The 27,779-nt window shown below is 51.9% G+C and overlaps 2 protein-coding genes across 9 annotated transcripts in view; both read right to left on the bottom strand.

Annotated features, from left to right (window-relative positions):
• The window catches only part of KANK2 (KN motif and ankyrin repeat domains 2), a 33,412-nt gene extending 27,798 nt beyond the window's left edge, over positions 1-5,614 (bottom strand). Inside the window, exons 1-4 of the mRNA XM_023517998.1 lie at positions 5,561-5,614; positions 4,153-4,381; positions 3,119-3,234; positions 1,661-2,872 (exon numbers count right to left, since the gene is read on the bottom strand). Of these exons, the coding sequence (XP_023373766.1) occupies positions 1,661-2,872; positions 3,119-3,155 (1,249 nt within the window). The 5' untranslated portion in view covers positions 3,156-3,234; positions 4,153-4,381; positions 5,561-5,614. The remainder of the gene's footprint in view (positions 1-1,660; positions 2,873-3,118; positions 3,235-4,152; positions 4,382-5,560) is intronic.
• Positions 5,615-6,580: 966 nt separating this feature from the next.
• DOCK6 (dedicator of cytokinesis 6) overlaps positions 6,581-27,779 on the bottom strand; it is a 52,929-nt gene continuing 31,730 nt past the window's right edge. For 4 of the 8 annotated variants that reach the window (XM_023517980.1, XM_023517982.1, XM_023517985.1 and 1 more), the window contains 25 exons: positions 27,157-27,297; positions 24,843-24,956; positions 24,578-24,748; positions 23,695-23,834; positions 23,440-23,609; positions 19,233-19,393; positions 18,923-19,105; positions 18,459-18,585; positions 18,053-18,137; positions 17,799-17,895; positions 17,224-17,358; positions 16,460-16,612; positions 16,165-16,323; positions 15,958-16,058; positions 14,502-14,694; positions 14,274-14,417; positions 10,716-10,847; positions 10,611-10,625; positions 9,183-9,314; positions 8,989-9,078; positions 8,468-8,704; positions 7,809-7,952; positions 7,614-7,720; positions 7,232-7,399; positions 6,581-6,832 (listed from right to left, as the gene is read on the bottom strand). In XM_023517980.1, coding sequence (XP_023373748.1) covers positions 6,790-6,832; positions 7,232-7,399; positions 7,614-7,720; positions 7,809-7,952; positions 8,468-8,704; positions 8,989-9,078; positions 9,183-9,314; positions 10,611-10,625; positions 10,716-10,847; positions 14,274-14,417; positions 14,502-14,694; positions 15,958-16,058; positions 16,165-16,323; positions 16,460-16,612; positions 17,224-17,358; positions 17,799-17,895; positions 18,053-18,137; positions 18,459-18,585; positions 18,923-19,105; positions 19,233-19,393; positions 23,440-23,609; positions 23,695-23,834; positions 24,578-24,748; positions 24,843-24,956; positions 27,157-27,297 — 3,342 coding nt within the window. In that variant the 3' untranslated portion in view covers positions 6,581-6,789. The remainder of the gene's footprint in view (positions 6,833-7,231; positions 7,400-7,613; positions 7,721-7,808; positions 7,953-8,467; positions 8,705-8,988; positions 9,079-9,182; positions 9,315-10,610; positions 10,626-10,715; positions 10,848-14,273; positions 14,418-14,501; positions 14,695-15,957; positions 16,059-16,164; positions 16,324-16,459; positions 16,613-17,223; positions 17,359-17,798; positions 17,896-18,052; positions 18,138-18,458; positions 18,586-18,922; positions 19,106-19,232; positions 19,394-23,439; positions 23,610-23,694; positions 23,835-24,577; positions 24,749-24,842; positions 24,957-27,156; positions 27,298-27,779) is intronic. The other 4 variants (XM_012810205.2, XM_023517981.1, XM_023517984.1 and 1 more) reach the window with 1 other exon arrangement.

Here is a 27,779-nt window from a genome sequence, read left to right as displayed (position 1 = left end):
GGGCCCGGGCTGGGGATTCGAACCCGCCACCTTAGGTGTATGTGGCTGGCGCCCTAGCCGCTTGAGCCACAGGCGTCGAGCCGCCCTTCAGAAATTCTAAGGCTGGGCCAGGCAGGGCCTCTGGCTGGGGGCCAGAACCACAAGGCTGAGTGTTTGAGATGGATACAGAACAGAGGGGTGGTGTCTACAGCTGGCCGACAACATGTGGCAGTGAGAAAACACAGCTGGGTCCCCACCCTTTGGTCTGTCAGTACAGCTCTGCCTACCTGACCTTCCAGGTGGGATAAGAATTTGGGTCCCACCTTTGGGCCCTGTGGTAGCAGGTTCAAGCCAACCTCAGTTCAGATCCTGGCTCAGCCACTTCTTGGCTATGTGACACAGGACAAGTCAATCCTCTCCTTGAGCATGTTCCTTCAGCTGTAAAAAGGGTTGACCTGAAAGTTGTCAGCCAAAGCAGTGACAAGTACTAACTGTATGTGGGAAATTCACAAGGGTTCTAGAGGGGGGGATTATTATTATACCATTTCACAGACAGGGAAGCTGAGGAGTGACATCACTCACCCCACTCACCCAGGATAACAGGGCAAGAAGAAAAATGCACCTGGCTCCCCCTCCCCCAAGCTCTCCTTGTTTGCTAAAGAACAGCTGTTAGTACTATTATGAATCATTAGGGCAGCTTCTCCCAGGGGCCTTGGAGAAGCTGACATTCTGCACACCCAGCACCCCCTTTCCTAGTTTGAGAGTTCAGCACTTCCTCTGGGAAGCATCCTGTTCCTCCCTCAAAGGCCACATGGCTTAGGTGCCCCCCACCCCCAGGATCCATGGATAAGCAGTGAGGGATACCATGACTGGCTCGGCAATGGGCACATGACTCAACCAGCCAATGAGGGCCACCCCTGGGCTTTTTTTCTGGTGCTATTTGTACCAAGGTGCTCCCTTTCCACTGAGATAGAAAGGCCTAGAGCAATGGGGTCATATTCCTTTGTCTGCCTGAAATAGGAGATCCCAAGGCCAGGTGTGGTGGCTCATGTCTGTAATCCTAGTACTCTGGGAGGGTGGGTGGATTGCTTCAGGTCATGAGTTCAAGACCAACCTGAGCAAGAGTGAGACCCCATCTCTAAAAAGAGCCAGGCATTGTGGCAGGCTCCTGTAGTCCCAGCTACTTGGGAGGCTAAAGCAAGAAGATCACATGAGCCCAAGAGTTTGAGGTTGCTGTGAGCTATGATGTTACAGCACTCTACTCAGGAAGACAAAGTGAAACTACATCTAAAACAAAAAAAAGAGACACCCTAAGATAAACAGAAGAAGAGAAAGAGAGTGTAAGACTCATGCTATTTGAGCACCTGGATCCACTTATACCTGAAGCTGTCCCAAAGTTACATGAACAGTGCATTTTCTTTTCATTTCTTCAACTTGTCTTAGATTGACTCCTGCCACCCACTCAATAAACAGGGAAGGTTTCTGCCCAGCAAAAAAGTAGCCTTGGGGGAATTTCCCCCAGATACCTCCAGACACCTAATTCTCTGCATGGTCCCTATAGCCCTGAAGTCAGTAGCACAATTCTCCCTCTCTTATGGATGAAGAGATAATTCCAGAAGCCAGAGTGATCTGTCCAGTAGAAGACTAGGGCTGGGGCTGGACCTTGCCTATGATCACTCACCTGCTGGGCCACTACAGCTTCGCTCTGAGATGCTGATTTTCTTCACTGCGTGGAAGTTGCTGTTGGATACAGTGGGCACTGGGCACATCGTCTCCACTACCTCATGGCTGCAGAATACAGGAGGGCTCTCTGCCCTGCTGGATGTCGCCAGAGCCCGCAGACCAGCCCCATAAGGCTCCAGACTCTGGGCCCGCTGTGCAGGGGCCCCAGCAGCAGTGCTGGCCACTACTTCCACCTCCCGTGGCCCTTCCACTACTCGGACGGTGTCGACACGGACCGGGCAGTCTGGCAGTGGCCAGGCCTGGGGCTGGGGGTTGGCCTGGTGGGCCTGAGCTGCCTGCAGCTCCTGTAGTGCTTTTTTGAGTTGGGTCTCCAGCACGGCAACCTTGGCAGCAAGGGCTGCCTCCCCATCGGGCAGGCCTAAGTCCTGCTCTCGGACCCAGGTACCCACACTCCGGGTCTCGAGTGCCACTGGGTCTTCAGGGGGCTCAGGGAGGTCCAGGCAGAGCTCGCTGCGGCCACGAGTCCCTGTGGAGTAGCCCAGAAACTTCTGGCTCTTCAGCTGCACTGTGAGCTGCCGCTTTTCCTCCTGTAGCACTGATAGCTTCACCTGGAGCACAGGAATCAGCTTTACCTGCTCCTCTAGCTGCCGAAGCTTCCGCAGGGCACCTGCCATCTGCTCCCGCACGTGTGCTAGGTGCCCAGCACTGGGCGTCACCGGTGTAGACAGTCCTGAGCTCCGGGGAGTTGGGGGTGGCAGCCCTACACCCACCAGAGAGCTCGTTGAGCCAGCTGCACTAGGTGTCAGGGAACCCAAGCCAGTGGGTGTGGCTGCCTGGTCCTCGAGGCGGCGACGGGCATCCAGCAGTGTGCGCTCCACTCGGGGATTGAAGCCCACACGGGCTTCCAGGGCTCCATACTGGGGATAGAAGCCACGGCCACAGTAGGAGTAGGCTGAGTGGCGGCTATCTCCACTGGCATTGGAGCAAAGTGACTCAGTGGACGTCCACCAGGAGCCAGGGCCACGGGGCAGCGAGCCCAGACGTGGGCGGCGCTGCACAGCCACCCGCCGCAGAGTGTGGCCCTTCTCAATGTCATCGACGTACTTAAGGAAGTCCAGGTCGATGCGGTAGCCATAGGGTGTCTCCACTGAGTAGGGTGGGTCTGGCTCCTTGGCAGGGAAGGAGGGTGGGGAAGCTGGGCCAGGGGTCCCTGGGGTGGGGAGAAACAGCAGTGCCTCTGAATACTATTGTCCTCAATCTTGGGATGAAGACCCGTGCCCAGGCAGTCAGGGTTTACCTGCTCAACAGACAGGAGCCTACCAGGCCCTCAACTGTGTTTCTAGTGTCAGACCCCCAAGGCAGAGCTGTGCCTCCCCCATCAGACCCCCCAATGCTAGGTTGTGTCCTACCCTCAATTCCCTTAAGTAAGGGCCCTCTTCCCCCTGACACCCCTGACCTGGGAAGGGGGCTGGCACGTGCAGAACTTGAGCCATCTTCTTGCCTGTAGATGATCCTCAGAAGTCACTCAGGGGACTGGGAGTCAGACTGCCTGCAGCACTGGCTGAGTCTTACCTGGGGAGAGGGAACCAAGGAGACAGGAGTCAGGAGGAGTTTGCAGGGGGAGGAGAGCAGATGAGGCCTCCCCCTAGGCCTGGGACTCTCTCACAGGCCCACACCCGCCTGGCTAAGAGGTGGAAGTAGGGGGTTACCCTGAGGCCTGGAACAAAGAAACCAAACCTCATTGCCTGCTCACACATCTGTCTAGCCCCTGGACAGGCTCCAGCTGTTCTTGTAGCCCTGCCTCCACATGGCCCCTGGACCGGGGGCCCCAAACTCAATAGGCCCCACCCTTCCTGCATCCCATCCCCTCAGCCCAGGCCCAGAACTAGCCACAGGGAAAGTGGGGGCTGGGCGCTAATGGGTGTAGGGGGGAGACAGCCTTCCTACAAGGATCTGAGGAGACAGAGACACAGGGACAAAGAGAGATAGAGCAGGGTGTGGGGGACCCCAAATGATCCCAAAGCAGAGTAGTTGATCAGGGTGGGCCTGAGGTGCAGGATAGAGAAAGTGGGGGAGACAGCAAGGAGTGAAGCCTTTCCCCTTTATGGAAACAATTTTCTCTAAAAATAAACAATTTCACTGCTGGGCTACATAGAACTTCCTGCCCTCCCAGGATGTGTCCGGGCTCTGATACAGCTGCAGGGATAGATGGCCAGAGTGTGGGGCGGAGGCCTAGGAAGTCATGGGGTGGGGGGAGGAAGTAGAGAGGGTGCCTGGAGGCTGCAAAAGGCAGGGACAATCAGGGCCTCTCACTAAGCCTCACTTAGTCCTGGAGGCTGGCCAGGACTCTTTTGTCCCCTATATAACCCTCTTGAATTTGGTCAGTCCTTTCTTCTGTCTGACCTATAGTCATCATGCTACAGAGACCCCTGACCATTCTACCACCAAAGGAGACCTTTTCCAACTTGTGGGTGCTAGAGTGGTGGGTACCTGGGAGGGATGGACCAGGTGGGGCACCTGCTGCGCATGAAGGCAGGGCTAGGGCTTCAGGGGTAGCTGAGCTTGTCCTTGTAGAGCTTGTCCTTGTTACGTACTATCCTGTTTAGTGCCTTGCTTAGTTTCTCTCCAAGTCTCTTTGTGTCTCTCCACGTCTCTGTCTCTCTGTGTTTCTCTCCACGTCTCTCCACGTCACTTTCCTTACTTCTCTGACTTTCAACACCTGGAACACACATGGTCACCAATTATAAGAAATTTGGGTTTCCATTTGCCCAGTAGCTCACCCTCTGAGCAATAGGAAGTTGATCAAAAATATTTTCTGGGGACCTGAAGAGATCTAGAGGCAGGAAGCAGGAGTGGAATAGCCAGGAAGTATGTGTGTGTGGGGGGTGCTGCTAGAAGTGGAGGGAAGGGTTAACACAATTAACACAGTCATAACAATATCATCAACTCTTTTCATCCTCATGACAACTCTACCTCCAGGTGGGTAGTTATTACCCCGTTTTAAAGATAAATGGGACACAGAAAGGTACAGTGACTTGCCCAGGGTCACTAGGGCCCTAGAGAGGTGACTGGACCTGGACTTGAACCTAAGCCTGCCCACCAAGGCACTTCCCCTAGACAACACACCCCTTTACCCATTTCCCAGATGGAGAGATTGAGGGAGGTCTGAGAGTACCAAGTCATCTGATCACCATCCTTATGGACCAGTGACTCAAGGGAGAGAAGAGAAAGGAGGTGAGGGTGTATGGTGGGGGTGGGATTTCTGTGATTGAGGCCCTTCTCTCTCTATGGGACCTCTAGGGGGAATGGAAGAGGGGTAGACAGGATAGGACAGAAAGATGGAGACACCGGGGGCTCCAAGAGCAGACAGGCTGGGAATCAGCGAAGGAGGGTGGGTCTCCTTAAAGCCCACCCTGAATGGCTTGGACATCTCCAGGGTCTTCTCTGCCCTCTCCCCACCCCCAAACTTCTGGCCAAGAAGGACCCCGCCCCGTACAGGGAGGGGGCGGGGGCCCGCGGGGTCCCCGGCTAATGGCAAACAGCTGCCGCTCCCCACGCCCGGCCAGACGCGCTGCCGTCTTCCCGCCGCCTGGGGCCTGGCTTTGGCCCCGCCGTGGAGGAGGGCGATGGGGGACGGTGCCGGAGAAGACAGAAACATACATGGGGATAAACATGAGAAGAGGGGCAGAGGAAGGCAGGAGGGGGGCAGAAGGGCAGGGGACAAGGAACGGATAGCGGAACCGGGTCAAAGACGGGGAGGGGGCAGTGACGCGGAGACCGAGGCACTCCAAGTTGGGAAAGTTTGCGAGCCTGGAGCTGGAGCAGAGGGGCTTGTAGAGACCGGCGAGGTCGTTCGTGCCCCGGGATTGGGAAGCGGGGCAAGGTCAGGGAGCCATACTCGAACGCCAAACCAGACGCGAATCCCGACACAGTCCGGGTCCTACTCGCCTGGCGCGCTCTGGACACCGCTATCCCTGCGTCCTGCCTCCAGTGTCCTCCCGGCGCGGTAGTCGCAGCTCCGCCGCTGGGCCCCGGGCGGTAGCCCCGCCCCTCCGCAGGGCCCGCCCCCTCTGGGTAGCCCCTCCCTCTCCCTCCGCCCGGGCGCCCGCAGTGGGGGTCGGGGATGCAGAGTAGGGGTTGGGGGGACTCGATCTCACCTGGCCAGCAGGTGTTAAGCGCGCGCCGGCGTGTCCTGCCTCGCCATCCCTCCTCCCCCCAAGTCGCTGAGGCACGGTCCTCCCTACTGCTGGCTTCCCAGGTTGCAGCTGGGCCGCTGTGGGGGGGACGGGACAGCTCAGCTGCGGCGGGAGGGGCAGGACTGGCGGGGGCCCAGCTCTGGGAGGGCGCGGAGGGCGGGCAGTGGTGGCGGCGGCGGGAGGTCACCCATCCCCCAGGCAGCCCAGAGCTGGAAGCAGCCCAGGGCGGGCGGGCCGGCCGGGTACACTGTGGCGTGACCGCCACGGGAAGGGGTTGTTTCATTTTAGGGCTGCTCGGGAGGTTGCAGACCAGCCCGTCCTGGACTCCAATCCCAGATCCACCAAGCTTTTGATGTTCTGTGTACAGAACAGTTTCTCCATCAGTAAAAAGGGGATTATCATGTTGCCTACATGGTAGGGGTGCAGAGATGAGATTAGGTAGTGGCCTAAAGGAGGCTGGCTCCTTGGATAAAAAGGTCCATTAGTGATTGGCCTACTTTTGCAGAGATCTGAGAGCCATTTAGGACTCAGCAAAGACATAGTCATGGTAAAGTTACTTGTGTATTGCCTTCTCTGTCAGCTCCCCACGGGCAGAAATTTGCGTCTGTTGTCACCACTGAGTCCCTGACACCAGTGCTCTGTGTCTCAATGTACCATGTGTGGATATATATAGAGGAATGGACTCTGAGCACAGGAAAGTCCTAGTGATCACACCACACTGCTAGTGTTGCTTATAAAAACCATTTTAAATTAACAAAGGTAGGGAGTATCAATGCACACAGATGGAAACAGATAGGGACAGAAGGCACAGCCCCAAGTACAACGTGGTTACCCCATGGCCAAGTGGGCAGTGGGGAGTACTTCCATTAAAGCACAGACAGCTGAGGCTTGGGTGCTAGTTCCTCCAGGTGTGGCTTCAGGCCCAGCTGGCTCAGAGGTCTGCCTTTCCGAAACTTGCTCTGTTCAAAGTGTTCCTGGGAGAGGAATGGGTTGAGTCAGCATGGGCACCGGGACCCCTATGCTGTAGTGCTCCTTAGCCCTCCTCCTCTTTCAAGAATCTTTCTAGGATCTCTCCTGTCCCTTTCACATCCATCCTGATCTGCTCTGGGATTCACTGATTCTCTCTTAGAATCTACCATGAGAGTTTTGAATCATACTCATTTTACAGATGCGAAGACTAAGGCTTAGAAAGATGACTTCATGTGTCTGGGAATTGGCCTGCCTCTGTTTACCTGCATGACATATTCAGATACTTGTGCAAAGCCAAAGCCACAAGTGCACGTGTTGCCATGTACATGTAAGACAGCCCCCCTTCTGTATCTATTCTGACTTGCCTACTCTAGTCTCTAGGGTAGGGGAGCCTGGTTAGGCACCTGAGGCTGGCTGGGGCTGGGGCTGGGGCCAGAAGCTGAGGCAGGCGCTGGGTGAGCAGGGGCTGCAGGGCCTCGCGCAGGCGGCCATAGTGGCGCTCCAACTCGCGGTGGTACTCCTTCTGGTCCGGCCCAATCAGGGCCTTGTTCTTCCGTAGCGCATCCTCACACCTGAGGGCCAGAAGGGCCGGAGATGCTCAGGGACTGGCACCCAGGAAAGAATGCAAGCTCAAACATGGGTGGTAATCCAGAAGGTAGAGCCAGGCATGCAGAGAGACCCCTGCAGTGGGGTTAGGAGCTGTGGGGGTCAGTGGCTCAGATAGGGAGAGGGGACACCATAGGAATCAGGTATACAGACAGCCACAACCGGGACTTTCGGGCCTACTTCTTGCAGAAGTCCTTAAAGCAGAGGCGCAGTTTGTTGTGATGCCGGAAGAGTTTGGGGTCTTCTGGGATCTCTGCCAAAAACACCTGGGCCACCTCCAGGGGACCCTGTGGGGTTGAGAGGGACTTCAGAGCAGGTCTGCATGGCATCTGGACTCCTGTAGGTAGTCCATACCCACCCCTCTGCCAGCCGTGCCTGGTTCACGGTGGGCCCCACAGAGCCCTGCAGCACCATTTGCAACATCTTAGCATCAGGTGGGTCCTGCTCGGTGGCAAAGGCCAGCTCCCGTGTTTTCTTTTGCATGTCCTCAATGGCCACTTCAACAGGGGTCAGCACTGTCTGGTGGGTTGGGGGATACACATTCATTAGGGCTTGAAGGTGTCCTGACCCAGCCAGACCAGGGCAGCTCAGACCCTGCTGGGGGCAGAAGGGTCCAAGAGGCTAAGCAATGATTGGAATGTGGGGGAGTCTGCCTGCCTCAGTCTGTACTCAGGAAGCTTTGGTCTAGTTCTAGTTGGCCTAGTCTCAGCCTTGGGCCTGCTGGGTATGGTGCCCTGAGGAATCTGGGGGCTCTATGTCTGGCATCTGCAGGGCTTGCTGGGTTTGGAGGTATAGATTTGAGTTTAGAGATAAGAATTTTAGGTCCCTAACCTGGTTCTGGTGTGTATAGGCCAATTCTTGGGTTTGTGGTCTCTATGTCTCTTTCTTCCCTGGATCTGAAATCTCTGAGCCACCCTGGGTTCTGGGGTCCCTGTGCCTCTCTTCCCTGATCCTTCCTAGATTTGGGGTCCCTCTGCCTCCCCTTTCTAAGTCTGGAATCTCTGAGACTCTCTGGGTCTGGGGTCCCTGTCCACCTCCTCCCGGTGGCACACGCTGATGCGCGTCTTGATGTAGGGGAAGGCGTGGTCGGTGCTGAGCAACGTCTTGCGCTTGTGCTGCTCATGTAGCTCCCCATGTGCGCGCCCATCTGGTGTGAAGGGTGTGCAGAACAAGAAGGTGCGCAGCCCGTAGTTGCGGTCAAAGTAGGTCACTCGGTCCTTAAGCTCGTAGGTATCAAAGTACGGTTCTACGTATGTGATTTGGATGTAGGCCTGCAGCATAGGGTCAGGGGTGAGGATCCCATGGCCACAACACATACTAGCCAGGCCTTGTCCCTGGTGAAAAAGGGATCTTGGCCTCTCCAGGTCTGGGGGCTTTGAATCTGGGACTCCCCAGATCTTCCTATGTTGGGAATTCTCTGAGAAACCGGACTTGGGGTCCCCAAAGAGATAAGAGTTAGAGTTTCCCAGAGAACTAGGATTTGAGGGTTCCCAGGAAATAGTACTTGGAGTCTCTTTGAATACAGGATTTTGGGGAAATGGCCAGGAAGACCCACCTTCTGTGGGTCCAACTTAGACTTGTCCACGGGGTTTGAGTCTTTGATAATCTCCACCACATCATCCCCAAACCTCTCTGTGTAGAACTCCTGGAAACATAGAGCTGGCTTGGGGCTACCCAGGTGTACACAGCCCCTACTCCAGCCCCAGGGCAGCCCCATGCCCTGTCCCACCCCCCATAGCAAGAACATGCCTCCAGTCGGTGTGATATCTCTGCCAGCTTGGTGATTGATGGCTCTTTGTACACGAATTCTTGTTCATCCAGGTCGCCAAAGCGGGCACCATAGAATCCCACGCGGAAATAGGTCCCAAACACACGCTGGGGCTGTGAGGAAGGATGTGGTTGCCTGGGAGGCCTCCTCCCAGGTATCCCTGCCCAAGAGATAGGTGGCCTCGAGCCACAAAGGGCAGGATGCAGAGAGTGGCATCCTGATGAGATAGAGATGGGGAAGAGATGGGCAAAGGGGACCCCTGGGAACATCACAATTGAGGTATCTCTTGAGGATCTCAAGAACATTGGGTCATGGGAAAAGGCAAGGGACCCTTAGAACATCAAGGCACGGATCTCAGTGTAAAATCAGGATTGGGGCTGTACTGTTCACAGGTATGTCCCCAGTGCATGTGCAATTGGGTATACAGCAAGTGCCTAATAAATGCTTAAGTGACTGAGGGAAGGTATGGCTCTGTCTCACTCTGGGACAGAGGCTTGTTCCTGGGCTTTCCCCTCACCCTACTTCCAGCCCTAAGATTGGACAAAGAAAGCCTCTCTGCCCCCAAGGACACGACCCTCTAACCAGAAAGAAAGCAGGGTGGCTCCATGTTCACTCACCAAGGCAGATCCCGGTGGGGTAGGGAGGACATGGTACAGCCGAGGGGTGTGCAGGGGGGGACAGAGATACAAAGTCATGGGAGAGGTTAGAGGTCAGAACCCCCAATACCCAGGGCCTGGGTTATGCTACCCTATGAGAGTAATTCCATGTACCAAGAAAGCAGGGACTCAGTGAGGGTGGGAAACTGCCTGCCCCACCCGGCCTCCACCCAGCCTGCCCACCAGCTGGGACTCTGGGTTCCTGCCATCTTAGGCCAGAAAACTCTCCCCAAACTAGGAGATGGCTAAAAATAGACCAAAGTAGGAAGAGGCAGGATTGGGGAGGGGGGACGTTAACCAGAGATGAGGAGCAGAGATTCTGGAGGAAGGCGGGGAGACACAGAGACCAAGAGAGACAGCAAGATAAGCAGAGATCCAAGGGCAAGGAGACAGAGAAAGAGAGAGATGGGGGGAGCAGGGGGACAGACTACAAGACAGAGAAAGGCTGGCACAGAGGCAGTGAGAACATACCACCTTCCCCCACAGTGACCCTGCTGACCCAGCTAGCCCTGCCTGAGGGAGGGGTTTGGTGTCTTCGGAGAGCTTCCAGCTGGGTGAGTCACAAGCTGCCCTCCAGATCTGGGGTAGGGGCCTCTGGGGAGGATGCCACCAGGATGTGTCATCATCACCCACTGAGCCCCTGCCCATGCAGCTGTGCTCCTCTGGCGCCCCCTGGTGGTAGCTGGGCATGGTTGGCCAGCCATCCTGGGGGTGGGGGTCCCCAGAAGCAGGTGGCCGCTATGGCAGACTTACCTCCCAGCCAGAGCTCTGTGGGGAAGAGAAGGTTCAAGGTCAGCAGAGTCTGGGCAGGGCACCAGGCTGTGGGGTTAGGAATGGGCCCAGGGCTCTTGAGCCCACCTGGTGCATGATCTTGGTGAAGGCTTCTTGCAGTTTGCCATGCACTGCAGCCAGCTTCTTGTAGTCCCGGTGAGCTTCCAGGATGGGAATGAGGTTCTTATAGACCTCGTTTACGGCCTCATAGAGCCCGCCCTGAGAGAGATGGCAGTGAGGATTCTCCAAACCCTTAGTCCTGCCTGGAACACCACCTCAATTGTTCCTACCAACCCCCAACCTCTACCCTGTGTTCCCACTGTGTTACTACCCAGCTTCCATCACTTCCATGCAGACTCCCCTCACCCCAGATGGGGAATCAGCCTTTCCAATGGGCCCACACACATCCCTTTGAGGTCTTTACCACTGTTTTCTTTTCTTTTTGTAGACACAGGGGGTCTTGCTATGTTGCCCAGGCTGGTCTAGAAATCCTGGCCTCAAGCAATCCTCCCAACTTGGCCTCCCGAAGTGCTAGGATTATAGGCTTGAGCCACTGCAGCCAGGTCACCTCTAACAGTGTTTACTATGGACCAGGTGCAGTGTACATTTGCACTTTACCTGTGTTTCCTCATTGATGGCAGGAACCATTTTTTCCCCCTCAGAGAAACTGCATCTTAGAGACATGAAAGTGCTCCCAGGGCCCAGGACCCAAATGCTGTCCCATTGGGCCTAGTGTCCATGTTGTTCATGCCCAACTGTGTCCTGGCATGGAGCAATAGGCACATATGGGTGCCCCACGTCCTTGGCCAGGGAGGGGCATCAAGCCTGGCACATAGTGGGTACCCTTCGATACTTGCTGACTATTAGGTCTGTGTCCACTCTCTGGCTTCCTTCCCTGAGGCCTTTGTCTCTGAGACTCCAGCAAAGTGGTAATGAACACAACATCACCACAGAGGAAGAAATCTTGAGGAACTTCTGACCTTGAATCTCATGGGGCCCCTAAATGAAAGTACCAGTTCCCCAAAATACAAGGAACTGAGAAACAGGTGAAGTGACATCACGGAGACACAACCAGCCCTACACAAACCAGAACACTCCTTGGGGCAAAGGTCCCAGGCCTCCAACAAGTCAAATGCAAAAGCAATCAATTGTCTTCATGCAAACAAGCACACTGAAGGAGGAAACCACTTTATGACAATGGAAATATCAAATGCTTAGGTATCAACCTGTCAAGAAATGAATAAAACCCTTATTTCAAAAAGAGGGTTGGCCTGGTGCAATGGGTCATACCTATAATTCTGGCAATCTGGGAGGGAGAGGCATCTGGATTGCTTGAGCTCAAGAATTCAAGATCAGCCTGACCAAGCCAAAGCCCTGTCTCTACTAAAAATAGGAAAAACTAGCCAGGCATGACGGTGGGCGCCTGTAGTTCCAGCTCCTTGGGAGCCTGAGCTAAGAGGATCGCTTAAGCCCAAGAGTTGGAGGTTGCTGTGAGCTATGATGCCATGGGGCTCTCCTCAGGGCAACAGACTGAGACTCTGTCTCAAAACCAATCAATCAATTGGAGGGGAGGATAACTGAGATCTGATCCCCTGTGGGCTTTTGTTTTTTGAGACAGTCTTACTTTGTTGCCCTTGGTAGAGTGCCACATATCATAGCTCACGGCAATCTCTAACTCCTACGGTTGAGCAATGCTCCTACATCAGTCTTCCCAGTAGGTGGGACTACAGTAGCCTGCCACTATGCCCAAATATGTTTTAGAGACAGGGTCTTGCTCTTGTTTAGGCTGGTCTTGAACTTCTCAGCTCAAGCAATCCACCTGCCTTGGCCTCCCAAAGTGCTAGGATTACAAGGCATGATCACTGAATGTGGCCTGTATTTTTTTTAAAGAATAAAAGACACAATTTTGAGTACTGAAACTATTCTGTATGGTACTATATAAGGGTCCTACACGTCATTATACATTTGTCCAAACCCACAGAACGAACACCTTCAGGAGTGATTCCTAATGTGAACCCTAATCTGGGTGATGACAGATGGGTTGAAGTTTCTTTGACTATAACAAATGTATTACTGTGGTTCTGGATGTTGTCCCTGGGGGAGGTTGTGAACATGTGGAGGATGAAGGTATATGAGAACGCTCTGTACTTTCCATTCAATTTTGCTATGTACTATAAGCTGCTCTAAAATAGAAAGTTTAGGCTTGGAACAGTGGCTCACACCTGTAAGCCTAGCACTTCAGGAGGTCAAGGTGGAAGGACTGCTTGAGGCCAAGAGTTTGAGACCAGCCTGGTTAATAGTGAGACTCTGTTGCTATAAAAAATAATTAAAAAAAAGAATTGGCTGGGTAGCTCAGTGCCTGTGGCTCAAGCAGCTAAGGTGCCAGCCACATACACCTGAACTGGCAGGTGTGAATCCAGCTCGAGCCTGCCAAACAACAATGATGGCTGCAAACAAAAAATAGTCAGGCGTTGTGGCAGGCACCTGTAATCCCAGCTACTAGGGAGGTGGAGGCAGGAGACTAGCTTGAGCAGGTTGCTGTGAGCTGTGATGCCACAGCACTCTACCCAGGGGGACAGCTTGAGGCTCTGTCTCAAAATAAATAAATAAATAAATAAAAAGAACATATATATATACACACATATATATATATACATATATATATATGTATATATATATAAATTTAAAAAAAATAAAAAAAATTGGCTGGGTGTGGTGGCATGTCTTTGTAGTTCCAGCTGTATAGGAGGCTGAGACAGTAGGACTGCTATCTTAGGAGTCCTAGAGTTGCTGTCCAGCAGTTTAGGTTTGCAGTAAGCTATGATGACACCACTGCACTCCAGACTGAATGACAGAGCGAGACCCTGTTCTCCCCAAATAAATACATAAATAAAATAAAATAAAATAAAATTTATTGCCTCCAGGCATGGTAGAGTATACCTATAGAGCCAGTAGGAGGGTCACTTGAGGCCAAGAGTTAAGAGGTGGCAGTGAGCTATGACACCCATTGAAAAAATCCCAGCACTTTAAGAGGCCAGGGCAGGATTGCTTGGGGCTAGGAGTTTAAGACTAGCCTGAGTGGCTCGGCGCCTGTGGCTCAAGCAGCTAAGGCGCCAGCCACATACACCTAAGGTGGCGGGTTCGAATCCCCAGCCCGGACCCGCCAAACAACAATGATGGCTGCAACCAAAAAATGGCCAGGCGCTGTGGTGGGCGCCTGTAGTCCCAGCTACTTGGGAGGCTGAGGCAGGAGACTCGCTTGAGCCCAGGAGTTGGAGGTTGCTGTGAGCGTGATGCCATGGCACTCTACCCAGGAGGACAGCTTGAGACTCCGTCTCAAAAAAAAGACTAGCCTGAGTAACATAGCAAGACCCAATCTCTACAAAACTATTTAAAGGATTAGCCAGGTATAGTGGAAGGTGCTTGTACTCCTAGCTACTCAGGAGGCTAAGGCAACAGGATCATTTGGGCATAGGAGTTTGAAGTTGCAGTGAGCTAGGATGACTCTAGCTCAGGAGACAGAGCAAGGTCTTGTCTTAAAAAAAAAAAAAAAATCCCAGACTTGGAAGGGTTGTTGGGGCAGCAGATATGATGACACCTTCCCAGCTGAGCCCCATCCCCTACAGCTGGTCCCCAAAGCCTCACCATGGTGAAGTAGGCAGCCGCCTGTTCCAGCAAGCCCACCAGCCCCAGCTCAGTAAAATGCTTCCCAGAGCAGAAGCCCTCCTCATCAGGTGACAGGATGTCATCAGAGATGGCAGACTCCTCCAGCACATTGGATGAGATGTTCTGGGACAGGAGAGGTGGCGTCACACCCTGGTCTCTGCCCCATAATTGCCACTGCCCTCTGCCTGCCACACCTTGACCACTCACCTGGAAAGAAACACAGCCTACAGGTAGGTGGCGGCGGTCCTCCAGCAAGGCAAGGTACTCAGCCACGAGGGCGGCTGCATGCACCATGCACTGGGCGGCCTCCGCATGGTTGCCCAGCTCCGCATGCTTCCCCGCCATGTTCTGCAGCCAAGTCAGCCGTAGGTCAGGAGAGCCCTGGTAGCCTCGGGCGATTCTGGTGCCCCGGAGAAGGAGGATGTATGAGAGAAGAGGATTCACCTTGTCTTCCCACTGCCTCACTTGTCCATCCCTTCACCAGTTGCCCCATGTCTGCCGCATGGAGCAGCCTAAATCTTCACTGTAACCCCTCCTTCACCTGTTCCCCCACCTGTCTACTCTTTTTTTTTACCTGTCCATCCTCTCACCCGTTTTCTCACCTGTCTATCCCTTCATGTGTCCAAACTTTACTCATTCCCCTACCTGTCCAATCCTTTACCTGTCTTCCCTCTACCCTGTCTCCTCACCTGTCCATTTCGAAATCCCTCTGCCTCCATTCATCTGTCTCCTCACTCATCTCACCCCTTACCTGCCTCTCCCTTCACTCACTCCCCTCCCTTTCTTGTGATTTCTGACTTGTTCCCCTGCCCACCTGCCCACTCAATTACCTGCTCACATATCTACCCACCTGTCTGCCTACCAGTCCCCTTTACCTATTCTTTTTTTTTGGCCAGGGCTGGGTTTGAACCTACCACCTCTGGCATATGGGGCCAGCACCCTACTCCTTTACTCCTTTGAGCCACAGGCACCGTCCACTCTTTTTTTTTTTTTTTTTTTGAGACAGAGTCTCACTTTGTCACCCTCAGTAGAGTGTCGTGGCATCATAGCTCACAGCAACCTCAAAGTCTGGGGCTCAAGAGTTCCTCTTGTCTCAGCCTCCTGAGTAGCTGGGACTACAGGTGCGTGCTACAACACCTGGCTTTTTATTTATTTATTTTTGAGACAGAGTCTCGCTATGTTGCCTTTGGTAGAGTGCTGTGGCTTCACACTTGGGCTTAAGCAATTCTCTTGCCTCAGCCTCCCAAGTTACTGGGACTACAGGTGCCTGCCACAATACCCAGCTATTTTTTGGTTGTAGTTGTCATTGTTTGCAGGCTGAAGCTGGATTCGAACCCACTAGCTCCAGTGTATGTGGCTGGTACCTAGCTGTTGAGCTATACGCACCCAGTCCCAGCTATTTTTAGAGGTGGGGTCTCCCTCTTGCTCAGGCTGGTCTCAAACCATGAGCTCAAGTGATCCACCCACCTTGGCTTCCCAGAATGCCAGGATTACAGGTGTGAGCCACTACGCTTGGCCTCCCTTCACCTGTTAATATCAACGGTTTGTTTATCCGCTTCTTTCTCCCCTCCTTAGACATTACTCCTCTGTCCCTCTCATCTCCTGCTGTCCTCTCACCTGTTGCTGAGTAGGTGTAGCTGAAGGTGCCACAGGACTGCCTCACCTGTACATGAGGTCAACGAGCATCTCGGGGTCCTCCTGGTGTTCCTTCATCTTTACTGTGTCGGTCAGGATCATGTGCAGGTTGAACATGAGGTCCTGGACCTGAAACCAGGGAACATCCAGGGCAGTGAGGGTTGGAAGGTGAATGGGGCTGAGGCAGTGGGTCAAAGGTAATCAAGGGGAAAATAGGGCCAGGGATAGGTGTCACCTGCTCGGCAAAGGTGCTGTCCCGCAGTCCCACATCCTCCTCAGCATAGGTGAGGATGGTTTTGAGTGAACGGCGTAGGTGCTCTTCACTGAAGTTTTGCGTTGTCCCCACCAGGGATGAAAGTGACATTGTCACCTGCATCTTCACTCGGGCAAAGTTCTTCAGAGGCAGAGGAGGCACAGTGAACAGATGAGCCTCGGACCCCAGACACAGGAGCATGCTCACCACACCACTGTGGCCATTGTGTTCTGCTGGTGATGGCCTTTCCCCTCCCTCCCTCTATGGCCCAACTCACATGACCAATCTCAAAGTTCTGACGCATGAGCAGGTAGAGCGAGGCACTGGCGTGCGTGCGGATGGTGCTGACACGGCTGCCACAGTGTCGCAGGAGCCTCAGGCACAGGTCGGCACACAGCTCCGTGTCTTCCTCAAACAGCAGCTCCGGGAACTGCCCCCCAGGACCCCAGCAAACACTGTTCAGTCCTTCCTGATCCTGGCTCAGATAGTCCCAAAGGGGACTGGGGCAGGGGTGCCTATGTTCTGCTTTCTTTGGCCAAGCACAGCTGACTTTGGAGTCAGACTTGGACTCCAAAGTCCTTGCTATGGGACCCTGGGTGAGTGACGTGGCCACTTTGATCCAATCCTGAGATCCTTCTTCTGTAACCTTGGCAGGATGGTCTCCACTCCATGGAGTTGCTGTGCACACATTATGTGCTCAGTGAACGAGCTATATTTAGTATTACCATCATTTTTGTTTTTTTCGACATAGAGTCTCACTCTGTTGCCCCAGGCTAGAGTGCTGTGGTGTCAGCCTAGGTCAAAGGAACCTCAAACTCGTGGGCTCAGGCAATCCTCCTGCCTCAGCCTCCTAAGTAGCCAGGACTACAGGCACTTGCCACCATGCCCAGCTAATTAAAAAAAATATTTTTATAGACAGGGTCTTGCTATGGTGCCCTGACTGGTCTCAAATTTCTGGGCTGAAGCAGTCTTCTCACCTCAGCTTCCCAAAGCGCTGGCCAATAAGTAATCTAAGAATCATAGCTATTGAAGAGCGCTCACCTTGGACACCAGGGCACGCTGTGTGGCCAGGCCATGCTGCAGGAAGAGGGCACTCTGGGTACTGCCCAGACTGTACAACACAACCTTCAGCACCGTACTCAAGACGATCTCCCGGGCTTCTGACAGCATTACTGTCTAGGGGTGCATTAAGGTGTTAAAAATCCAAGTGTTATTTATTTATTTATTTGCAACATAGCTTCACTTTGTTCTTGGTAGAGTGCCATGGCATCATAGCTCACAGCAACCACAAACTCTTGGGGTTAAGCGATTCTCTCCCCTTAGCCTCAAGAGTAGTTGGGACTGCAGGTGCCTGCCACAACATCTGGCCTATTTTTAAAGATGAGGTCTCACTCTGGCTCAGGCTGGTCTTGAACTCATGAGCTCAAGCAATACACCTGCCGTGGTCTCCCAGAGTGCTAGGATTATAGGCATGAGCCACTGCACCCAGCCAAACATCCAGGTGTTAGAAGCTGGGGTGGTTTTAGGGACAAGGAAGGAGAAGGATTATCAAGTCAGAGACCACAGGACATGGCAGTGCAATCAGAGGTCACAGAAGATGCTGAATCAAGCCCCACCTGCACAATGATCTCCAGTGTGTCTAGCACCACCAGGCTCGCCTCGGTTGCCAGGTTCCCTTCCACTAAGGCCTCATGTTCCACTTCATCCTTGGTCCTGGAGTGGAGAGGAGGCCTTGGTGGGGGTCACTCAGGGCCATGTTCCACGGCACAGCTGAGTTCTCTTCCTTCCTCAGCAGCCCAGGGTGCACCGGTTCCCTAGAAACTCTAGAAACTGGTCCCTATGGAGCAAATCCCCTTCTGCCAACACTTACTTGTCCACACGATCTGAGGTCTGTCTCCAGTGTGTGATGCTCTTCCGCCAACGCACATTCTCCTGATTCCCAAATGGGCTCCGTTCTAGAACATGAGGGCATGTGTTCACAGATGCGTGAAAACAGAAGGGCACACGTGAGTGGGAGGAGAAATGGAAAGCCAATGAAGACACTCAGGTGGTGGGACCCATGGGATGCCAAGGGAAGCAGAAGTCTGCCAGGCAGATACACACAGGTAGACAAGAAAAACAGTGGGGACAGAGAGGCCTAAGTGGATGGCAATGACATATGGACTCTTCTCCAGGAAAAGGGAGATGGATGGAAGGCAGGGACAGCCCCTCCTCTGGTGTCCCTTGGCCACAGGCCGGGAGCAGCTGGTGGGGATGGGGATACACAGCCTCTTTACCACGACTCCGTCGAACCATTTCTTGCCGGGCTCCGATAGTGCCCAAGATGGCTTCCTCTAGCCGTGCCTTCATGTCCTGTGATTTTTTGAACGTGAGACTATTGATGCGCTCGAAGGCCTTTTTCCCCTGGGAGGGCAGAAAACTGGGGTTCAAGGTGGATTCTGCTCTTGTTGGTGGGATATGGGCTAGCCTGCTCCCTTCTTGTCTAAACCTTTCCTCACTTCCAGGACCTTGCCCTTGAAGACCTGGTTTACCCCTTTCCTCTAAACTCTCAGCATCTTCCAAATTCCATTCATGAACACGTTTCTCACTTTATTCCTTGGCTCACTGCAGAAACAGTCCACCCCTTTACCCTCGGCCCTGCAGAGTCCATTGCACAAAGGTGCCCCGCAGAGCCCAGGCCCTGTGTAGCGCACATTCAGCCTGTCTCTTCCGCTGCTACACCCTGCCAACCCCCTCGAACCTTGTATTCAAAGGCCACCAGGCAGAGATACAGTAAGTCCAAGAGACGTCCAAGCTGAGGTAAAGCCAGGTCAGCAGCCCAGCGCTGCAAAAGAGCTGGCTCTGCGTTCTTCAGTACCCACAGCACACATGCCAGCAAAGTCCGACTTGACTCAGCAGAGAGGGGACAGCCTGAGCGAGAAGCCTGGAGCCAGCAAGAGAACAAAGTTAATTTTCACTTTCTCCACATGAGTACTGATCAATTTGTACCTTGTTATACAACTTCTCTCACCCATTTGGATGATAACTAGATCCATAAGCCTTGTACTCACTGTTGGGGGCCCCTGGGAGATGCTGGCCCGGGATCCGGGGGTCAGGGGACCACCAGCGATGGCCATGGCCACGGAGGGGTTGATGGTACCTCCAAAGTCCCCTTCATTGTCTATGTCTGAGTCGAGCATTGAGGCCAGTCTTGACCGCTGACCTGGTCCCTCTGGTGGAGGGATGGGGCAGAGAAGAATAAGGCCTGGGTATGTGCCCTCTCATCTCAAATTTCAGAAATCTTTCCTCACTCCATCACCCTGACCAGGTTGGCATCTCTGGTTATCTACTCTCAGAACTTACTTGTACTTTTAATTAGATATATTAATAGTACAACAGTTTATAAGCTTCACCAAGCCTGAACTATATCTGATCTGACCACTGCTACATGTTCAATGTGGTCTGGCGCAAAATGGTAGTCATAGTAAAGACTATGATGACAATGATGAAATGATAATGACAACAATAGTACTGATGCTATTAGTATAGCATCAATTAGCACTTATATAGCATCTCCCATGTGCCAGGTGCTGTTCTAGGCACTTTAAAATATTCACTCTCGGCCAGACATGATAGCTCATGGCTATAATCCTAGCACTCTGGGAGGGCAAGGTAGGAAGATAGCTTGAGGTCAAGAATTTGAGACCAGGCTCAGCACCTGTTGCTCAATGGTTAGGGCGCTGGTCACATACACTGGAACAGGCAAGTTCAAACATGGCCTGGGCCTGCCAAACAATGACAATTACAACAACAATAAATAGTCAGGAGGTGTGGTAGGCATCTGTAGTTCCAGCTACTTGAGAGGCTGAGGCAAGAGAATCGCTTAAGCCCTGGAGTTTGAGGGTGCTATGAGCTGTAAAGCCATAGTACTCTACTGAGGGTGTAGTGAGACTCTGTCTCAAAAAAAAAAAAAAAAAAAAGAATTTGAGACCAGCCTGAGCTAGAGTGAAACCCCATCTCTATTAAAAGAGAGAAAAATTAGCTGGGTGTTGTGGTGTATGCCTGTGGTGTATCTTGTGGTAGAGAGGATGAGACAGGAGGATCACTTGAACTCAAGTTTGAGGCTACAGTGAGCTATGATGATACCACTGCACTCTAGCCCAGGTGATAGAACAAGACTGTTTAAAAAAATAAATTCACTCTTAATCAAAACAACCCTACAAATAAGTCCTTTCATAATTCCCACTTTATGAATGAGGAAGCAGAGATACAGAGAGGTTAAGTTACCTGCCCAGGGTCACATAGTAGGTAAATGGTAGAGCTAGGATTTTAACCTCAAGTCTATGCTCTTTTTTTTTCTTTGAGACAGAGTGTCACTATGTCACCCTCAGTACAGTGCCGTGGCATCACAGCTCACAGCAACCTCAAACTCCTGGGTTTAAGTGATTCTCTTGCTTCAGCCTCCCAGTTAGCTGGGACTATAGGTGCCTGCCACAACCCCCGGCTATCTTCTTGTTGTAGTTGTCTTTGTTGTTTAGCAGGCCTAGGCTGAGCTCAAACCCGCCAGCCTCGGTGCATGTGGCTGGCGCCATAACCACTGTGCTACAGGCACGGAGCCCCAAGTCTAATATCTTAAAAAAAATAATTCCAATCCTTTCCCCACAAAAGTCTCATCAGAGGAAGGAGCTGCCAACAATATACAACAGATCTTGCCTCAGAGGCTCTTAAAACAAAAGGTAGACTGAATCTAATTTAAGTTCTGCCATAGTACATCCTAGCTTAATTCCTAACTGGACTAAGGTGATCAGCCTGTTATCCAATCTGCCTAGAGATTGAAAAGAGACCCCTTCTGGGGAAAGATGACATTGTTTTAGCCCTAGAGTTCTTTTCTTTATAATATCCAAAATATAATAAAAAAAAAAACTATAAGACATGTGACAAGACAGGATGATGTGAGAGAAAGAGATAACAGGAACAGACACATAGATGACTAAATGTTGAAATTAGCAAACAAGGCCTTTTTATTATTTATTTATTTTTTGAGACAGACTCTCACTTTATTGCCCTCTGTAGAGTGTTATCACGTCACAGTTCACAGCAACCTCAAACTCTTGGGCTTAATCTCTTGCCTCAGCTTCCCAAATAGCTGGGATTACTTGCAAACAAGGACTTTAAAATAAAAGTCAGAGGGTGGAGCCCATAGCTCAGTGGGTAGGGCACTGGCCACATACACTGAGGCTGGCATGTTCAAATCTAGCCCGGGCCAGCTAAAATCAACAATGACAAATGCAACAAAAAAAATAGCCTGGTGTTGTGGCGGGTACCTGTAGTTCCAGCTACTTGGGAAACTGAGGCAAGAGATCGCTTAAGCCCAAAAGTTTGAGGTTGCTGTGAGCTGTGATGTCATAGCTCTACTGAGGTGACATAGTGAGACTCTGTCTCAAAAAAAAAATTCATAAAATAAAATAAAAGTCAGAGGAAAAGATGGGGAAGAAATAGGCCCCCAAACTAGACAATTTCTTTTCTTTTTTTTTGAGACAGAGTCTCACTATGCAGCCCTTGGTAGAGGGCCGTGGCATCACAGCTCACAGCAACCTCAAACTCTTGGGCTCAAGTGATTCTCTTGCCTCAGCGTCCCAAGTAGCTGGGACTACAGGCGCTTGCCACAATACCTGGCTATTTTTTCTTGCAGTTGTCATTGTTGGTTGGGTGGCCAAGGCCAGGTTCAAACCTGCCACCTTTGGTGTATGTAGCAGGCACCGTAACCACTGTTCTATGGGCACCGGGCCAAAATAGACAATTTCAAAATGGAGAATGAGGCTCTACCAAAAAATATATCAAATGGATATTTTACAACAAAAACATATAGTGTTTGAAATTAAGAACTCAAGGGTGGGGTCAATAGGAGAATGGATTTAACAGAAGACGTATTAGTGAACTCAAAGACAGGTGAATGGAAAATTTCCTAACTGAAACAGAGAGCAAAAAGAATGGAAAAAACAGAACAAAGCATAACAGACATGTGACAGGCTCAGTGAGTAGGGTGCCAGCCACATACACCAGGGCTGGCAGGTTCAACCCTGGCTCTGGCCAAACTGCAACAAAAAAATAGCTGGGTGTTATGCCGGGCACCTGTAGTCCTAGCTACTTGGGAGGCTGAGGCAAGGGAATCACCTCCTAAGCCCAAGAGCTGGAGGTTGTTGTGAGCTGTGATGGCATGGCACTCTACCAAGGGTGACAAAATGAGACTCTGTCTCTAAAAAAAAAAAAGGGCCACATACATGGGGGCTGGTGGGTTCAAACCTGGCCCAGGCCAACAACAATGACAACAACCACAACTACAAAAATAACAGGACATTGTGGTGGGCACCTATAGTCCCAGCTACTTGGGAGGCTGAGGCAAGAAAATTGCTTATGCCCAAGAGTTTGAGGTTGCTGTAAGCTGTGACGTCACAGCACTCTACCGAGGGTGACAAAGTGAGACATTGTCTCAAAAAAAAAAAAAAAAAAGACTAACGAACTTATAATTGGAATCCCAGGAGAGACGCATGAAAATGAGGCAGAAAAATAACTCAAGAGACAGAGAATATCTCCAAACTGATGAAAGCAGGGACTCTGTGCTTCCAACCACATCCCTCAAATGTCAATAAATGTTGAATAAACGTGTGAATGAATGAACACAGGGCTTCAATCATCTTCTCATCTGGATGTTTCCCAGTTTCTGTGCCTCACATTTTCTTTTCTTTTTTGAGACAGAGCCTCAAGCTGTCCCCCTGGGTAGAGTGCCGGTGGCATCAAAGCTCACAGCAACCTCCAACTCCTGGGCTCAAGCGAGTCTCCTGCCTCAGCCTCCCAAGTAGCTGGGACCACAGGCACCCGCCACAACGCCCGGGTATTTTTTGGTTGCAGCCGTCATTGTTGTTTGGCGGGCCTGGGCTGGATCCGAACCCACCACCTTAGGTGTATGTGGCTGGCGCCTTAGCCGCTTGAGCCACAGGCGCCGAGCCTCATTTTCTTTTCTTAATGTCTCCCATTTATTGTGGGCTGACAGTAGTTGGTGCTATTACTATTCCCGTTTTAGGTGAGAAACCTGTAGGTCAGATAACTTCTGGTGACAAGTGCTCTGTGGCAGAACTTGAACCCGCTCTGCTGCCCCTAATGAACACCTTGATGCCCATCCTCATACCCTTGAGTATATTATCCCACCCTTCCTATCTCTGTGCCAGTGTGACTAAGCCCCTGGATTATGTGACCCCCATCCTTCCCTGGCCCACTGACCAGCAAAGTCATGCAGCCGAGGCAGTGTGTCCCGTGCAAGTGACAGCAGCGGCAAGTACAGCTCAGCCACACGCGCCTTCACAGTAGTCTCAGCGTAGCGGGAGTCAGTGTCATGACTGTACAGCAGGTTGTGCACAGCACTGATGGCCTTCTTGTACAACATAGAGGCCCTGTGGGGTAGTGGGTGGGGTGGCTGCTCAGGATAGAGTGGACATGGCTTCTGGACCGTCCCACCTGCCTGGGATCTGTGCTTACCCCTCAGCTTCAGGTTCAAGGGACAGTGCTAGCTCTGTCAGCAGAAGCCCAGCAAAGAAGTGCTGCTGCCGGAATGGCCCACTCAGCTCAAACATGCTGGTCACCTTGGGGTCTGGGGCTTGGCTGGAGAAGGTGGAGCTCTGCAGAGGACGCAGAGGGAGAAATCAGAGATGCCAGGGGTCAAGGGTTAGAGGTGACTGGTCACCACTAAAGCCATCTGGGAAGAGACAGAAATCATGGGTCAAGTCCCAGAGATAAGAGATTTGGGTAATTCATCTGGAAGTGACGTGGGCATGAAATTAAAGGCCAGGCTCAGCGCCTGTAGCTCAGTGGCTAGGACACCAGCCATATACACCTGGTGGGTTCAAATCCAGCCTGGGCCTGCCAAACAACGACAACTACAACCAAAAAATGGCCGGAAATTGTGGCGGGTGCCTGTAGTCCCAGCTACTTGGGAGGCTGAGGCAAGAGAATTATTTAAGCCCAAGAGTTTGAGGTTGCTATGAGCTGTGACGCCACTGCATGCTACTCAGGGGGACATAGTGAGACTCTGTCTCAAAAAAAAAAAAAGAAAGAAAGAAATTAAGGGCCAGAGGTGAGAGGGTGGGATTAACCTAATAGGCCTTAGGGTCAAAAGTCAGAGGAATGAGAAAAAGCAGATGCAATGCTGGTCTAGGAATTAGGATTGAGGGGTGAGAAATCAGAAGTTAGTCCTCCTGGGAAATTGCTGAGAACAATGGGTCAGATGTTAAAAAGTCAAGTGGAAGGTGTGAGTACACCCAAACAGTGGCCTACCATGAAAGGGAGATGACGGAACCACAAGAGATGGGCTAAAGGTGAGAGGTCACAGGTTAAGATGAGGCAGAAGTTGAGGCAAGCCCACCTGGGAGGTAGTGGAGGATACAGAGGGGGAGGGGGAGGCCGGAGGTGACAGTGGGCAGCAGGGGAGGTTGAGGATCACGTAGTGTTCATGGCTGCAAAGGATGCGGGTGAATTCCATGCGCAGAGTCAGGAGAGCAGCTGGGTTGGGGGCTGACTGGAGCCTCGTGGCCACCTGCAGGGGAGGGGTGGTCAGTGGTGACCTCAGCATCGTCCCTGCCCCCTCCCCACCAGTCCCCAGCCCCACCGTCTGCCATCTCTACTCCCACCTGCTTGTAGTAGGCCCGGACCAGGCCAAAGATGAAGCCACGGTCTGCCAAGGATAACAGGTCACTGAGGAAGAAGGCCAGGCTGGCGTTGAGTTGCTCGGCCAGTTCCATGTCCTGGGGGCATGTGGGTTTGTCAGCCTGCACCCGCCCTGCCTCTGTGTGCTTGAGTCCCCAAGGTTACCTGCCATCTCTAGGAGATGCATCATCGCCCTAGAGCCTTTTTCTCTGTGTTCTGGTAATGCTGCCCTTCCTGGTTGTCCTCTCCACTCTGCCTAACATACCATGGCAGAGACTGACTGCTCCTCTCTCTGTAAAATCCTCTTTCCTTCTCTGTCCAGAATTTAACTGGGAAGAGACTACAATTCCCAGCATCCCTTGCATCTGAGTGATACCACATGACCACACTGAAATGGGATTTCAGGGGAAGTGAGGCGGCCAAGTTAGATGGCAAAGTGGTTTGATGTGGTGAGTGCCATGAATGACAAGGGCTCAGCCCACACTGTGAAGCCCCCTGGAGCCTATTTAGGCTCACAAATAAGCTTTGCTTATTTAAATCACTTATGATTGCGTTCAAGCAAATTAGCCTCTGCCCTAAATGATAAACCTTCAGTAATCATTTAACAAAGACATGCTGAGCATCTATTATGTGCCAAGCCCTGTGACTGAGACAGATGTGGTCCCTGCTGTTTGTCCAACTCACACTCTCACTTGTGGGGTAGATACACAATAAACAAGAATTCCAGGATGGGTGTAGTGGCTCACACCAGTAATCCTAACACTCTGGGAAGCCAAGGCAGGTAGATTGCTTGAGCTCAGGAGTTCAAGGCCAGCCTGAGCAAGAGCAAGACCCCGTCTCTAAAAACAAAATAGCTGGGTGTTGTGGCAGGTGCCTGTAGTTCCAGCTACTTGGGAGGCTGAGGCAAGGGGATCCCTTGAGCCCAAGACTTTGAAGTTGCTGTGAGCTATGATGCCATAGCACTCTACTGAAGGCAACTAAATGAGACTTTGTCTCAACAAACAAACAAAAACGAAAAAGATTTCCAAATAGTTCTATCTGCTTTGAAGACAATAGAATGGGATGATGTTTTCAGAGAAGCCAGGATAAGGAACCAAGGGGACAGAGGCATTTAGAGTAGAGGGAACAGTTAGTGCAAAGGTCCTGAAACCCAGCTGTTTCTGGGTATGCCCTTATGCTCCCTTGCAGTCTGCAGTCTTACTAGTTATCTTCAGAGTCCACAGTAGGGCAGCATCTGGGTCAGCTTTGTGCATACAACTGGTGCTTGATAAATGTCAAGAGAATGAATGGCCACTGATGCTGCTTCTCAGGGGCATTATTCTTCCCTGCTCCCCTTTCTGGAAGTGGTTTCCTCACAATCTGGGTCAGCCCCTGGGAATCTCAGCCTAGTGAGACAAGGTTGAGACCTTTGAGACCAGCTCAGAGGTCGCATCGGATTGTGTAAAAGAGCTGGCTTGGGCCAGAACAGCATTTCAAAAGTCTGGAAGGTTCTCATCAAATCCAGAAGTCCCATTTATCTTTAAAAAGCAGACAATCTGGCCACAACAGAACTACATTCCTATAGGGGTTCTGTTAGCTGAATTGAGTGATGGGGCCCCTGTTAGATGGGCTTGCTTTTGCTCTATGGTCCACCATAAGCCCCACTTTCCTGACTGAGGCTGGTAGTGAGAACATGACCTCTGGAGCTGGTGGGCTTGGATTTGAATCCTCATTCTGTCCCTTCCCAGTTTACTGGTACCAGATTAAGCTACTCCGTCAATTTTGCCTCCGTTTCCCAATAAGTAAAACGGACAATACATTAATACTAACGTCATGGACTAATGGGAGAATTTAATGATATAATCCATCTAAAATGCTTACACACACACTGTGCAGCCAATACAGCTTCATATTATTACTACGATCATTATTGTTTGTTGCCTGCCTACCCTTGGGGGTATTGGAATTAGTGTTCTAGGGCCTGGACAATTGTCAGGTTCTCAGGACATCAATATCCTAGAAATCAGCCCCAGGAGAGCAAGGCTGTGGGTCTGTTTTGTTTATTGCTGTTAGGCTCAGCTCAGGGCTGTACACACTATAGGCTACACTCAGTTGTTAACACTGTAGGTGCTCAAGAAACAGATGATGAAAAGAAAAAAAAAAAAAGAAACAGATGACAAATGAACAAACCCATCCAGCAAACTGGATTCCTGATCTTTCACACAGGAGTCAATGGGCAGGAGCATCACTCCTGCCAGGCTGGCTGGCTCTATGTCCTCCCTCAGGCCACTCCCCACATTGAATCTCTGCATCTCTCACCTTGTGGACACGGGTGGTAATCTCTAGGCCCACAGAGCCCACCAAGGATGCAATGTCATCCAGGAAGCGCCCAGGGAAGCGTAGCTTGCGGGGTGTGTCCAGTCTCTGAGCTAGAAGCAGGTGCAGTGCCATACTCTTAACCTGTGGGTGGGGCAAGAAGGCTAAAGTCGGGGGTTCAGGAACTGTGGGTGGAGACAGCTTGATGGAAGGAGGGGCTTTATCAGCAAGATTAACTTGAGCCTAGTAGGGGTAGACTAGAGGATGGGACCAAAGGTGATATGGTCGGGGCTTGAAGGCTACGGGCGGAGACTGCATGCAGCTTACAGTGTTTCCCCGAAAATAAGACCTACCCCCAAAATAAGCCCTAGCAGGATTTCTATGCATTTGTTAAATATAAGCCCTACCCTGATAATGAGACCTAGATACGCCATGCATTTCAGCATGGAGCGGTAAGGAAGACTGGAATAACTTTTATCTGCTACAGCTCCTTTTGCCGTTAGCACTTGCGCGGGTATGCATGTGGTAACCGTGGTCACAGGCATCCTCCTGCGCACGTGTTAATGGCTAGGGGAAAGGAGTTCACGCATCACTAGTGCCAGCCCCACCAACAAGGTTGGCTCCCC

Source organism: Otolemur garnettii, unplaced genomic scaffold (genome assembly GCF_000181295.1).
Source record: "Otolemur garnettii isolate 467f Iridium unplaced genomic scaffold, OtoGar3 scaffold00127, whole genome shotgun sequence".
NCBI lineage: Eukaryota > Metazoa > Chordata > Mammalia > Primates > Galagidae > Otolemur > Otolemur garnettii.
This window is presented reverse-complemented; position numbering and strand designations above follow the sequence as displayed.